Here is a 13,313-nt window from a genome sequence, read left to right as displayed (position 1 = left end):
AATAATAATAATAAGAATAATAATACTGATAAGGGATATTTTTTTTTTTTTTTTTTAATATGCAATCTAATCCTTGGATTTTTCTTTTCATACATTTTATTGATTCTATTCTATCTAGTTATATTCCCAATATTTAGGTTAAATCCTTTATTTTTTATTTTTATTTTTTTACCTTGTTTAACGCCCTACAGGGAGGGCAAAACCACATTATTAACTTGAAAAAAAAAAAAAAAAATTATACCTACCTTCTTCATTCATAACGTAAGATAACACCCACTATAGGTACGTAGTACGGTCCGTAAGTTTCCGGCCTCACCCAGAAGGGATGTGAAAGTGAAAAATTTGGACCGATTGCAATACTTTCATTACTAGTATAGCTCACTATACTGTAGTAATAGAAAGTAAAAATTCAGTATACCTATTTTGAAGTGCGTTGTTTTTTTTTTAGGCCCAAAGTACTCATCAGATCTCCTTAATACCATTTTTGTCCCTGTCAAAAAAATCCCCCCAAAAACACTTCGTGTTAAAAAATTAACGTCAAGAGTTGGCTTTCACAAAAAACTACTGATATAAAAAAACGTCAATGTGGGAGCTCTCTTCTACCACCTTAGCTCTTCTAAAGAAAATATCTAAATAATTTTCCATCACTCCTACATCAATTACCTTGTTGTTGAACCAATGATCCTGGATTATAAAACCTAGATCTTGAACGCAGTGCACTGATGAAAATTACAAAATAAATAACATTGTTGTCTTTATTAGGAGTGATGGGGAGCGCATAGCGCGACCATATTCTATAGAAGTGCGAAGTCAATTTCTGGTGAGGATTCCTACTGACGGAGAATTTTTCTTTTACTAAAATATTCTAAACCGTGGCGAAACACGGGTAACCTGCTAGTAGATAATATTTAGTAGTATTGTTAATCATATTATTCTCATTAGGAAATGATTCTCTTCATGAGACTTGATCTTGTCACGTAAATTTTTATTAATTACATTGATCATTAATATTATACAAGGTGTCATCACTGACAGGGTGCCACAAATTTAGGGTGGAAGAACTCTATTATTGGGTTACTTCCCCTGATTTCGGCTGTTGGAATGCTATAGTGTCGAGCTTCCCGATACAGAGTTCAATATTAGAGTGCCGAAACCCAGTCACCAGATAAGGCTGCCGGCACCCTAATTTTTTTCTCAGTGCATGTCCTCCTCACGTAGAGGGTAACAAAATGTCGACCCTCTTGACATCCGGAGCCTTTGTTTCCATGTTAGTCCGGACACTCACGGTCAGACGGTCTGAAGCTTTTCTCACCACACACGTTCTGACTGACAGACCGCATCTGAGTGTGAGTGGCGGAGATTAAACAGTGTTAAAGTAATTAAAAAAAAAAACAGTGATCCAAGGGACTGTACAAAACTGTTCTGCACCAAGCACATAAGGCCTTGTGTAGACTGCGGTAGTAGTCTCATTCGGGCAGTATGTGCAGGGTATATATTCACTGTTCTGCACCAAGCACATAAGGCCTTGTGTAGACTGCGGTAGTAGTCTCATTCGGGCAGTATGTGCAGGGTATATATTCTATTCTTTCTGAGTTCACCCTGTATGTGTGTGGTGTGTGAAATCACAATATGTTTCACTCTGTATTTTACCATGGTTCACAAATACACGCTAGTTCATTAATAATAATTAGACATACTCTCTGATCCTAGGATTCATCATGAATGTCGTTCTGTTCCATAGGTCTCTGATTCCAAATCCTCGTAAGCGCTAGGTCGCCATGGTTCACAAATACACGCTAGTTCATTAATAATAATTAGACATACTCTCTGATCCTAGGATTCATCATGAATGTCGTTCTGTTCCGTAGGTCTCTGATTCCAAATCCTCGTAAGCGCTAGGTCACGGGTTCGAGTTCCCTTTGTTCTCGCGGGACGACTGGCTTTCTTCTATCCAGCCTTGTCTCGTCGCTTTCGGAACGATAAAACCTTAGCCGTTACAGTTCCCGTTTATCAAACCTCTTCAAAAGAGAAAGAAAATACAGATGTAGGGCTCTCGTCCCAACAGATAGGACGTATACGTATCTATACAATGACAGAGACGCTCAATCCAATTAGTTGCATGCTCGACGTTACTTAACTCCGGTGTCCTAATGTCCCATGATTTTTGCAAAGGTTTGATAGAGGGAACTGTAATTGCTAAGGTCTTCTCGTTCCTCAAGCAACGAAAAAAGGAAGACAGGATAGAAGAAAGCTAGCCGTTCCAAGAACGAACCTTATCTGTTTAGGATAAAATCCGCCCCTGGCGGAAATCGCACACGCGACAAGGTAAACGCGCTACTCTCCATCTATCCAAGCTATCTAGACTGATTAATGGCTAATATCCTAAGCCGCTGGCCAGATGCAGATTTTCATCTTCGAGAAATTTCTCTCTCCAGTTTTTATAATTTAAAATAGGTTTGATCCTAATCAAAGTTGAAATAGTTTGAAATTTTATTCCAAAAATTTTCCAGTTTTATTGATATTTTTAGTTTCACTTTTATTTGTTTAGATAAAAGATTAAAGATAAATGAAATTAGTAACACTGAACAGGATAAATACATGAAAATCATGCGTCTGATCGTTGTAGATTTGGTTCTGACTTTGTTGCTTTGGCACAACGGACATGTCAATTCAGTTGAATGTTTTGCAAGTGGCATGAATGCAACGCAAAGTAGAGACTTGGCGACAGTTGAAAATGTCACAACCGTAGGTCGTCATGTCGACGCAACGCACCTGGAAGATCTAAGAAATGTATCCTATGTAAGTGAGAATATAATCGAGATCACAGGTCAGAATATAATAGATACTCGCACTTCGTGCTCGGGAGGGGGGCTTCGCGTGTTCGCTACGCGGAGTTGCGTATACGGTCGCGCTGCGCACTCCCCGGGGGCTTTTCGGGGTTCTGCATGTGGTCGCGCTTCGCGCTCCCGGGGCTTTGCCCCTGGGACCTAATATCATTCCTGAATCTTGTTTCGAAGAAATGAAAACTTTTTCTTTTTACAAATATGTCTCAGTTATTTGAGTGTGGTTAAGACAATATTTTCTTCTTAATAAAAAAAAAATATATATATATATTTATATTTTCTTCTTAATAGGTTAAACATTATTTGAACGATTTTACATGATTTTTTTTTTTTTCTTTCTTTTTTTGCGAGATTCGAGCATGCGGATCTCGCGCTCTGCAAGATGAAAAAAAGCGGATCCGAGTGATTGCCACACCTAACAGTGGTGAAACCGGGTTTCATGAAAGTCATACCTAACAGTGGCGAAACCGGGTTTCATGAAACTCATCGTGCATTGACATACATATGAAACGCGTTTCAATTGTGTGCTTTGAGCCTGAAATTTTTAACGAAACAAATGGTGTCCTGCAAAAGGCAAAAAATAAACGCTGAAGATATTTCAGGAAATTCCACCCTCAGTCGTCAGCGACGCGGCAAGAACAATAAGCACGACGAAAACGGGGTAATGACCTGCGGACCGGATGCAGATCAGTACTACGACTGGGGCTGGGACGTGCGATTTCCAGAGCGGGTCGGCCCCCGAGATGCGAAACAAGAGGCCCCAACAACGACAGATATTTCATGCTGGTCATGCAATGAGTATGACAGAAGTGAGCCGTGCGTGTACACCAGGTGTGATTATGTCATCCAGTATAAGGCAGACAAATCACAATCAGGTAATAGTAGACCTAACGAATTTAAAATTCCAGTAGAACCTCGATTATTTCAACTAATTGGGACCGAGGGTAGTTAAAATTTTCGAGGGTCTGTATAAAAGTTGAAATAATCGAAATTCCGTATAAAACAATGAAAATAGCGCCAAATTTAGTGATACAAAAGAACAAAATAGGGAAGAAAAAATACCTTTTTCTTTTGAAATAAAATAAAACAAACAAAAGACACGTCTTCGATGTTGTTTTCTTCGTCATTAGTCATATTATTTGAACACTTTCAATCATCTCCTCCTCTGATAAAGTAGGATTTCCTTGAAAGATGGGGAAAAACCCCCATTTTTGGAGTTGAAATAATCGAGGTTCTACTGTAATACAATTTTCAAGATAAAAGAGTGAGATTTATTTTATTTTGAAGATAACAAAATAAGGTTTTCTATTTTGGACATTTTGTTTGTGATGGTGATCAGGTGTAAAACCCAATGCTAGTCGAGTTGTATACACAAGGGTGCTTTACCTTGTTTATCCTGCCCGAATATGAAAGAAGTCCCTTTACCCCCGCAGTCTATGGTCCGCCACTCACTATCAGGTAGACCTGACAGGTACGGCTGATCAGGTCCGCCTGTCAGGTCCACCTGATAGTGAGTGGCTGGCCTAAGACCAAGTAGAAAATAGAATTGAAAGGTGTCCAAACACAGTCGACCGGCCGTTGACCTTTCGTCGATCGATCGATGAGGTGAATCTATTTGGTTGAGGCAGTCGACTATGTGGAGTCATGGACCTTAATATACCTACCTTGTTTATCTTGACCGAATTGGACTGACACGTCCCTTTACTCCAGCAGTCTAAACAAGGCCTCATCTATTTAATGGGTTAACAGTACTCGTACATGTATCAGTAAACAATTCAAAAGAAAAGACCAAAAGAGCCAGCCTCGTTCGCTTGGTTGTCCAAACACAGTCGACCGGCCGTTGACCTTTCGTCGATCGATCGATGAGGTGAATCTATTTGGTTGAGGCAGTCGACTATGTGGAGTTATGGACCTTAATATACCTACCTTGTTACTTTATCTTGACCGAATTGGACTGACACGTCCCTTTACTCCAGCAGTCTAAACAAGGCCTCATCATAATAGATACTCGCACTTCGTGCTCGGGAGGGGGGCTTCGCGTGTTCGCTACGCGGAGTTGCGTATACGGTCGCGCTGCGCACTCCCGGGGGCTTTGCGGGGTTCTGCATGTGGTCGCGCTTCGCGCTCCCGGGGCTTTGCCCCTGGGACCTAATATCGTTCCTGAATCTTGTTTCGAAGAAATAAGGCCTCATCTATTTAATGGGTTAACAGTACAACAGTACTCGTACATGTATCAGTAAACAATTCAAAAGAAAAGACCAAAAGAGCCAATGTAAACAACATGCTCTTGTCAAATGAGGAGAACATTTGGTTGGAGTATGAGGTCAAGTGCGTTATAAATCTCGTTATTTAGTTGGAATTTTTCGAGAAGAAAAATGTGTGACCCTCGAAGGTAAGTTTTTAATTATTTTTTTTGGTATTTGTGTAGAAGTCACGTCCGTGGAATATTGCTACCAAAGGAACTGGCACAAACGAGCAGTGACCCTGGTTATTATAGGGTTAGGTTAAACGCAAGGAGGAGTTTTCACAATTAGAGCAGTGATTAGTCTTATTATAGGGTTAGGTTAAATACAAACAGGAGCTTTTCTTTTCCACAGACGTGACTTCTGCATAATTACCATTTTTTTTATAATTATTTTTCACGTTATATTTTTATTTGTAAATACTCACAAGAGTATAAGGAACAATTTATAATGTTTTATTTGTCAATAATACCAATATTGTAGCTCTACAGAGACCCATTTAAAATGTGTGCGCTGATGCAACGCGGGGTTGTTAGGGTACTCAATTTTTGCGTTTTACGTTGTGTATTGAGAGAGTAGATAATTGTTTATTTTGATGAATCCTTGCGCTCAAAATACATGGTTTATGTTTCTATAACTATTTATTTCTTACTTTATATTTAGTTTTCATCTGTTTTTACACCTTTCTTTTGTTTTAGAAGGTTAAATCTTTCAGAAATTATTAGTGAGTTGGAAAGTTTAGAGCAAGAAGAGAGGAGACTCGCTAATGTAGACTTGGTTTATATTGAATCACCCACTGGACTCCCTGATCTCCCTTCAGATGAAGATTCTGGAAGTGAAGATGAAGGAGGTTATGTAGATAACCTAAACTCAAGACAGCTCTCAGTACATGCTGAAGTTGTCTTTGATAATCATAGGAGGTACGATGGTTTTGGGGACATTATGGCTACATGTACTTCATCAAACGACTTGCTAGAAGCTGAATCTGGAGATTCAGAATTATTGGTGCCAACAGCCGACAACATGGTGCCAGCCGACAACATAGTTCCAGCCGACAACATGGTGCCAGCCGACAACATAGTTCCAGCCGACAACATTGTGCCAGCCGACAACATAGTACCAGCCAGCAACAATGTACCAGCAGGCAGCATGGAACCTCCTATGCAACTGAACCGACCTCAACGTGTTTTTTTGATGAATGAAGAGAGGAAGTGGAAAAAAGCCATGCTGCGTAGAAGAAATTTGTCTTTTCCAGAGAGTGATTACAGTAGATATGCTGATTTTTCTCCTGTTGAACTTTTTGAGCTTTTTTATTCAGATGATATATTTGATCTTATTGAGCGGGAAATCCCCTTGTATGCAGCTCACAAGAGTATAAGGAACAATTTATAATGTTTTATTTGTCAATAATACCAATATTGTAGCTCTACGGAGACCCATTTAAAATGTGTGCGCTGATGCAACGCGGGGTTGTTAGGGTACTCAATTTTTGCGTTTTACGTTGTGTATTGAGAGAGTAGATAATTGTTTATTTTGATGAATCCTTGCGCTCAAAATACATGGTTTATGTTTCTATAACTATTTATTTCTTACTTTATATTTAGTTTTCATTTGTTTTTACACCTTTCTTTTGTTTTAGAAGGTTGAATCTTTCAGAAATTATTAGTGAGTTGGAAAGTTTAGAGCAAGAAGAGAGGAGACTCACTAATGTAGACTTGGTTTATATTGAGTTTTGCTGGCCTCAAACCTTGTTCCCTGTGTATTTCTTATGGGGAATTAAAAAACGTCAATATCTTGGAATTTCGGGAGTTTCCGATTTTTCCCAGTATGTACAAAAAATAAGGAATCCAATGGTGAAAAGCCCATTTCCCTAGACCACCTAGAAACGGGCACAACAGCTAGTTTTTATATAGCCGCATGCGGCGCGGCAATGCCGCATGCTGCAGGTTGCTGTTGCCGGTTGCTTCCTAAATTGCCCCAGTGTAAAGGTACCTTTAGATTCTGACCTGTGATCTTGATTATATTCTCATTTACATAGAATAAGAGAAGAATAAAAAGGAAAGGTCGAAGAAATGGATCTGAAATTCACTCAAGTGAAAACTCAGACATGAACATTAGGAAATATGTCATCCGAAAGAATGTGGACAATGAGAATGGGACCAATGTTCAAGAAAAGGTTGATATTGCTCAAAGAGAAGTCAATAGGAGTGGTGAGAGTCTAAATACTGCTGGCAAAAATGGTGAGAATGTCACGTGACATGATATCCCCCCAAAAAAAAATCACTTGCTTGCCTGTCCTATACAAACTATTAACATCCATTGTGAAATCAAAAATGTACAAACATCTGATAGATAATAACATTCTACCTATGGAACAAAGAGGCTGTTTAGAGGGAGCAACTGGATGCAAGGATTTGTTAATGCTGGACAAGATCATCACGGAAGATTGTAAAAAGAAATACAAGAACCTGAGTGTCGCCTGGATCGATCTTTTAAAGGCATATGATAATTGCCCCCATGAATGGATGGTCAAAGTTATTCAAATGTATAAAATTGATTTAAAGAGTGCAACCTTCTGTGAGAGGATTATGAAGAGATGGAGAACGAGACTGATAATTAATACACAGTCTTCTCAAATAGTGACTGATGAAATCCAAATCAGGAAAGGAATATATCAGGGGGATAGCCTCTCCCCACTCCTGTTCTGTATGGCTCTGATTCCATTATCAGCAGAGCTAGAAAGAATAAATAACGTTCTGAAGTTGTGCTTGCACAGAGAGGTTGAATCTAAATAGTTCGAGAGTGTTTAATTTTGTTTACATTAAAATTCTCTACTGTAGGTTTTACCTTATAATACCCGGCGAGTACCTAATACCGTGTATTGAATTCTAACCATAGGTTTTCGTTATAGGCGTCTTCTGTGTTTTCCATGGAAGGCGTCTAGTGATAGTTATGAGTGATTTTAACAACTCTGATGGAGAGGACATCACCATGTCAGGTGATTGTCCACGGGATAAGAGGGGTATTCCCCCGGATCCAGGAAAAGGAAGTGGAAATGCAACCCAGGATGATGGAGGTAGGCCCAAACCATTTTTATATGAGTTGCACCTCTAATAGAGAGCTATTGCAATCTGAGTAATAAATACAACTCAAAAATATTCACATGTAATAAACCACCAGTCTACCTCTTAGAATACAATATAACCCTAACCCAGATTAACATCGGTTACATAGACCAATATGAATCCGCCCCTGAATATGCAAAGCAGAATTGCTTTCTGAACGAAGTTAAAGATAAATGGCCTAATGCATACCTCATATTTACAGACGGCTCAAAAACCAGCGAGTCTGTAGCCTCAGCGTTTTATGATACGCAAAATAAAAACAGCGGAACATTTAAACTTCAAAACTTTGCCACCATTTTCACCGCAGAAGCATTTGCTATTCTTCAAGCACTTAAATATGCATCTTCCATTAAGGAAAAGGAAGTCATCATAATAACGGACAGTAAAAGTTGTCTAGAGAAACTGAAGAACACATCGAAATCCAACGGAAATCCAAGTCATCTTATTCTGGACATTTTTAAAGAACTTTCCTGAAATTTAAAACTTTATTAGTAGGAGAAAATTATATTTTTGTAGAGATTGAAATTAGCCATGATAATGTAGTAATAGGTTGTATGTACCTTAATTCTAGTAGCAACATATCAGATATTTTTGAGATTTTGAATTTATTATTTGTATTACAATTTTGTAATTCATCAGGCAGGCTATTGTAAAGTTTCAATCCGAGAAAGTTTATGGATTTTTGATACGCAAAATAAAAACAGCGGAACATTTAAACTTAAAAACTTCGCCACCATTTTCACCGCAGAAGCATTTGCTATTCTTCAAGCACTTAAATATGTATCTTCCATTAAGGAAAATGAAGTCATCATAATAACGGACAGTAAAAGCTGTCTAGAGAAACTGAAGAACACATCGAAATCCAACGGAAATCCAAGTCATCTTATTCTGGACATTTTTAAAGCACTTTCTCATCTCCAGGAGTGGAACATTTCAGTGAGATTTATCTGGGTTCGCGGTCACGCTGGTATAGCCGGGAACGAGGCGGTTGACCGTCTTGCGAAAGAAACAGCTCGGGGCACCGACGCCCTCAACCCCTATCCTATTCCTGTACAGGACGTTCGAGCAGTAACTGATATGCAACACGAGATACAATGGAGAGAAAATGTTATGAGCCAGAACAATAATAAAGGTTTATTTTACAAAAACCTATTCACTATTACAGATAAAAAACCTTGGTTTGCAAAAGCAATTCCTCTCAGAAAATTTATTGTAACTTTTAATAGGTTAAGATCTAACCACGCTATCTGTCAGGCATATTTACATAAAATTAATATAGCACCTACTAATTTATGTCAGGAATGTTTGGAACGGGAGGATATGGCACACATAATTTTGTGTTGCCCAAAATACCAGGTCAAAAGACTCACCCTTTTTAAAAATATTGAAGGTATACTAGAGCATCCGTTTAATTACGGCTTGCTAATTCAAAACCCCAGTTGTTATTCTCATATATTTAAATTCTTAAATAAGATTAAAATCACACCCTAAATGCCTAAATACTAGGTAACTTTAGCTATTGCCTTGGTAGGTAGTGGTCAAGACGCTCGCCTGGTGAACGGGGGGCGTGGGTTTGATCCCACCCAAGGTATGGAACTATATCCATAAAATATTTGCGTATTTGAAGACAATAATAGTCAGTTCTATGCACGCAGTGTAAATAAGCACTGTTAAGAAATGGCGATGATGATCATGTTCCCCAAATAAACTTTGAAAACGGGATACCATCATGTCAAGTACGAATTAATACGAAGAATATTTTTTCTTGCATTTTCACTGCAATTTTCCAATTTAGTCCTGAGGATGACATCATAAGATGCTGAATCATGTTGACTCTTTTCCATCAATAAAGTTGAACTTTAGCTATTGCCTTGGTAGGTAGTGGTCAAGACGCTCGCCTGGTGAACGGGGGGCGTGGGTTCGATCCCACCCAAGGTATGGAACTATATCCATAAATATTTGCGTATTTGAAGACAATAGTAGTCAGTTCTATGCACGCAGTGTAAATAAGCACTGTTATTGTTATTACATTTGTTATTATTCGCTTGGTTGGTAGCGCGTCTGCCTTGGAAATCCTTGGTCGCGGGTTCGATTCCCGCCCTGGGTGAATTTTATCCTGAACGCATAATGTTCGTTCTCGGAACGGCTGGCTTTCTTCTGTCCTGTCTTCCTTCTCTCTTCGATTTCGGGACGATAAGACCTTAGAAGTTACAGTTCCCTCTATCAAACCTCTTTAAAAAAAAAAAAAAACTATCATTCGATCTGAAATTGTCCGCCAGGCTTCGCGTGCGTCTATTATGAAATCATCTCGAAGAACGGTGATTTCTACCAGAGGGCGGACTGTGCGTTGGCCACGAACTATGGGTTTCACGCCTGCAGTCAGCTTGTTTATCAGCCGATGGTGAAGAAGGAGTATTACATCCAGAATTGTCGGGTCTGCTACAGCGACGGATGCAACAGTATCAAACAACAGTACATTCTCAACAAAGACCTGCCTTTGTATGGAAACTTCTTTACGGCCATTTGGTTTCTTTATCTCGGGGTCGCCTGTTGTTTGGCAGCGGGTGCTTGTGTTGTTATCCGCACTTATTTTCTCTATCGCAAGGCGACAAAAAGTGACAACTGTTGCAGTCATTCCAGTTATAGTCCGAGCCATCGGTCTGAGAGCATATGTCCATATTGAGTTTGAGAATCGCGACGGTGCCTATCCTTGTTTTTACAGAGAAAAATTTCCTGTACAGTAAATTATAATAAATACATACCTATTATGTTTTTTTTTATTAGGTACCTACATTCCTGTAAGTTTGTATGCGTCTATCATTATTTTAAGAAGATTGATACAGGGAACTGTAACTGCTAAGGTCATTATTATTTTATCGTCCTGAAAGCGAAGAGAAAAGAAAGACAGGATAGAAGAAAGCCAGCCGTTCCGAGAACGAACATTATCCCTTCAGGATAAAATCCGCCCCAGGCGGGAATCAAACCTGCGACGGAGCGTTTAAAAATTTTACCCTCATTTATTTGGAAAACTGACCCGAATTTGTTTTCTCACTTCCCACCACCAACCCTCGGGCTAGGGCTTTTCAGCTACAATAGTGGGAGAGCGAAATCAGTCGCTACAAGGGAATTGTAACTGTTAAGGCCTCATCGCTCCGGAAAGAGAAGAAGGATCGAAGAAAGTCAAAGTCAGCCGTTCAGAGAACGAATCTTGTCTAGTCAGGATTTTATTGATCCCGACAGTATTACATATTATACAAAATATTCAATCTAAGGGGCGGGATTAATGCCTTGGGCATTCTCTTCCATCCAACCCCTAATAACAGTTACTGGTGTTCTTCTTTCCAAGATGAATCTTCACAAAGTCACGTCAGACTCAGTTTCCGAAAGGAAAACACACCTCGTGTGACACTTTCTGTACGACCACCCTGTATGCATATGTGTTTTGTTTAGGGAGTGTGAGACAATTGTTATTATTAAAATTTATTTGCGTATCGCGAGGCGCGCGCAGCCCGGGTTACATGTCGGTGCATCCCACTCCCCCGTCATGCACAGTGCTTGCTGGAAAATAAAATGTAAAATACAACAGTCCGTCCCTTATACCTTTTTATTACTATTGTAATAATAAAGGAAGGACGGGCTAAAAATCTAAATCATGATTTTTTCTGAAAAAAAAAAAAAACGTTTTTCACAGAGGGAAACTATAAAACAATCAGAGTCCTTGTCCCTCTAACATAGGTAGTGTGTTGTTAGGTAAGTACCTACAACACATTGGTAAAAATTGTAACTTCTAAATTACTTAATAGGTAAGTAGAACATGAGAAAGGAAACCATCTAGTAACTATTTTTTTTCTTTTTTTTAACAAGTTTCCATTTATATTCGATCGACTAAAAACTCAGAACATACATTTTTCTTATAAATGGTATACGCCTTTCCCGTAAACCTGAGCAAAATTAATTTGATTGGTTAAAAACTTTGAAATCAACCAATGAGATTGCGTTATCCAAGCATTAAACTTCTCATACCAAGTATAATCTCTGATTGGATCGACAAAACTGCAGAGTATTTTATCTCCTTGATACATTTGTATATCATTAGGGAACTATCCGTTGTGCCCATTTATACCAGCGGTCCAACCTAACTTGGTCTTTTTTTTTATTTATACCAAATATTATGATAAACATATTCTAAAGTTGAACAACGATGATAAATGCCGACTGTGTAAAACTCAACCTGAAACCATCACACATATTATCAGTGGCTGTCAACAACTTGCGAAACATGAATATACAAATAGACACAACATCAGAGTATGTATTTATGTTCAGCGAAAAATGGTTGGTACCTGGAAACTTGAAATGTTTACATATTATCAAATATGTAAACATTTCAAGTTTCCAGTCAGCGAAAAATGGTACCAACACAATCCTGATCCAGTGATGAGTAATGATGATGTTGTAGTCTTGTATGATCAAAGTATACAAACGGACCGTACAATTCTTAGCAATAGACCCGACATTGTTATTAAAGAAAAGAAGAAGAAAGAATGCTTACTTATATGTAGACATTTCAATACCTGCAGATAGTAATGTGAATAAAAAAGAAAATGAGAAGAAACTAAAGTATACAGACCTAGCTATAGAAATTCAAAGGATGTGGAATATGAAGTCCTGCAAAGTTGTTCCTGTTGTCATCCTATAAGCACTTATTTTCTCTATCGCAAGGCGACAAAAAGTGACAACTGTTGCAGTCATTCCAGTTATAGTCCGAGCCATCGGTCTGAGAGCATAATTACGTGAAAAAATTGTCAGTATAGCTCTTTAAGGCGCTGTTTACAAGGCGATAAGGAGAGGGTCTCTTATCGAGATGCTACATCGAATACAAATCACCTTGTGAACGGGGCCTTGGAATCTTGTCTAATACCGTTTTTGTTAGGGTACAAGATAAAAATAAAGTATTATAATCAATAAAGCTAAAAAAGAGCCGTTCTACTCATTTCACTCTGTGTTTCTATTAATTTATTTTTAAATAATAAAATAATTTCCTTTATGGCTGATATGGTCAATTTCATAAAAACGTTGGTCAATTTCATAAAAACGTTCTA

General features: G+C 38.5%; 3 protein-coding genes across 3 annotated transcripts; 2 read left to right on the top strand and 1 right to left on the bottom strand.

Moving 5' to 3' along the window:
- The first annotated feature begins 1,956 nt into the window (after window positions 1-1,956).
- Window positions 1,957-7,350, top strand: LOC103518440. The gene is made up of 2 exons (XM_026830234.1): window positions 1,957-2,799; window positions 7,125-7,350. Exons 1-2 carry the CDS (start codon window positions 2,599-2,601, stop codon window positions 7,341-7,343), a joined length of 420 nt encoding a protein of 139 aa, XP_026686035.1. The 5' UTR covers window positions 1,957-2,598; the 3' UTR covers window positions 7,344-7,350.
- Window positions 7,351-7,419: 69 nt separating this feature from the next.
- On the top strand, window positions 7,420-9,863 carry LOC113471242. The gene is made up of 4 exons (XM_026830237.1): window positions 7,420-7,663; window positions 7,998-8,162; window positions 8,204-8,682; window positions 8,815-9,863. Exons 1-4 carry the CDS (start codon window positions 7,420-7,422, stop codon window positions 9,700-9,702), a joined length of 1,776 nt encoding a protein of 591 aa, XP_026686038.1. The 3' UTR covers window positions 9,703-9,863.
- Window positions 9,864-10,002: 139 nt separating this feature from the next.
- Window positions 10,003-12,995, bottom strand: LOC113471241. The gene is made up of 3 exons (XM_026830236.1): window positions 12,919-12,995; window positions 10,463-10,801; window positions 10,003-10,008 (listed from the first exon to the last, which is right to left on the bottom strand). The coding sequence occupies exons 1-3, from the start codon at window positions 12,982-12,984 to the stop codon at window positions 10,003-10,005; spliced, it is 411 nt and encodes a 136-aa protein (XP_026686037.1). The 5' UTR covers window positions 12,985-12,995.
- Window positions 12,996-13,313: the final 318 nt, after the last annotated feature.

This window comes from Diaphorina citri, unplaced genomic scaffold, assembly GCF_000475195.1.
Source record: "Diaphorina citri unplaced genomic scaffold, Diaci psyllid genome assembly version 1.1 scaffold2194, whole genome shotgun sequence".
Classification (NCBI taxonomy): domain Eukaryota; kingdom Metazoa; phylum Arthropoda; class Insecta; order Hemiptera; family Psyllidae; genus Diaphorina; species Diaphorina citri.
Note: the sequence above shows the minus strand (reverse complement) of the source record. Positions and strands in the feature narration are given on the sequence as shown.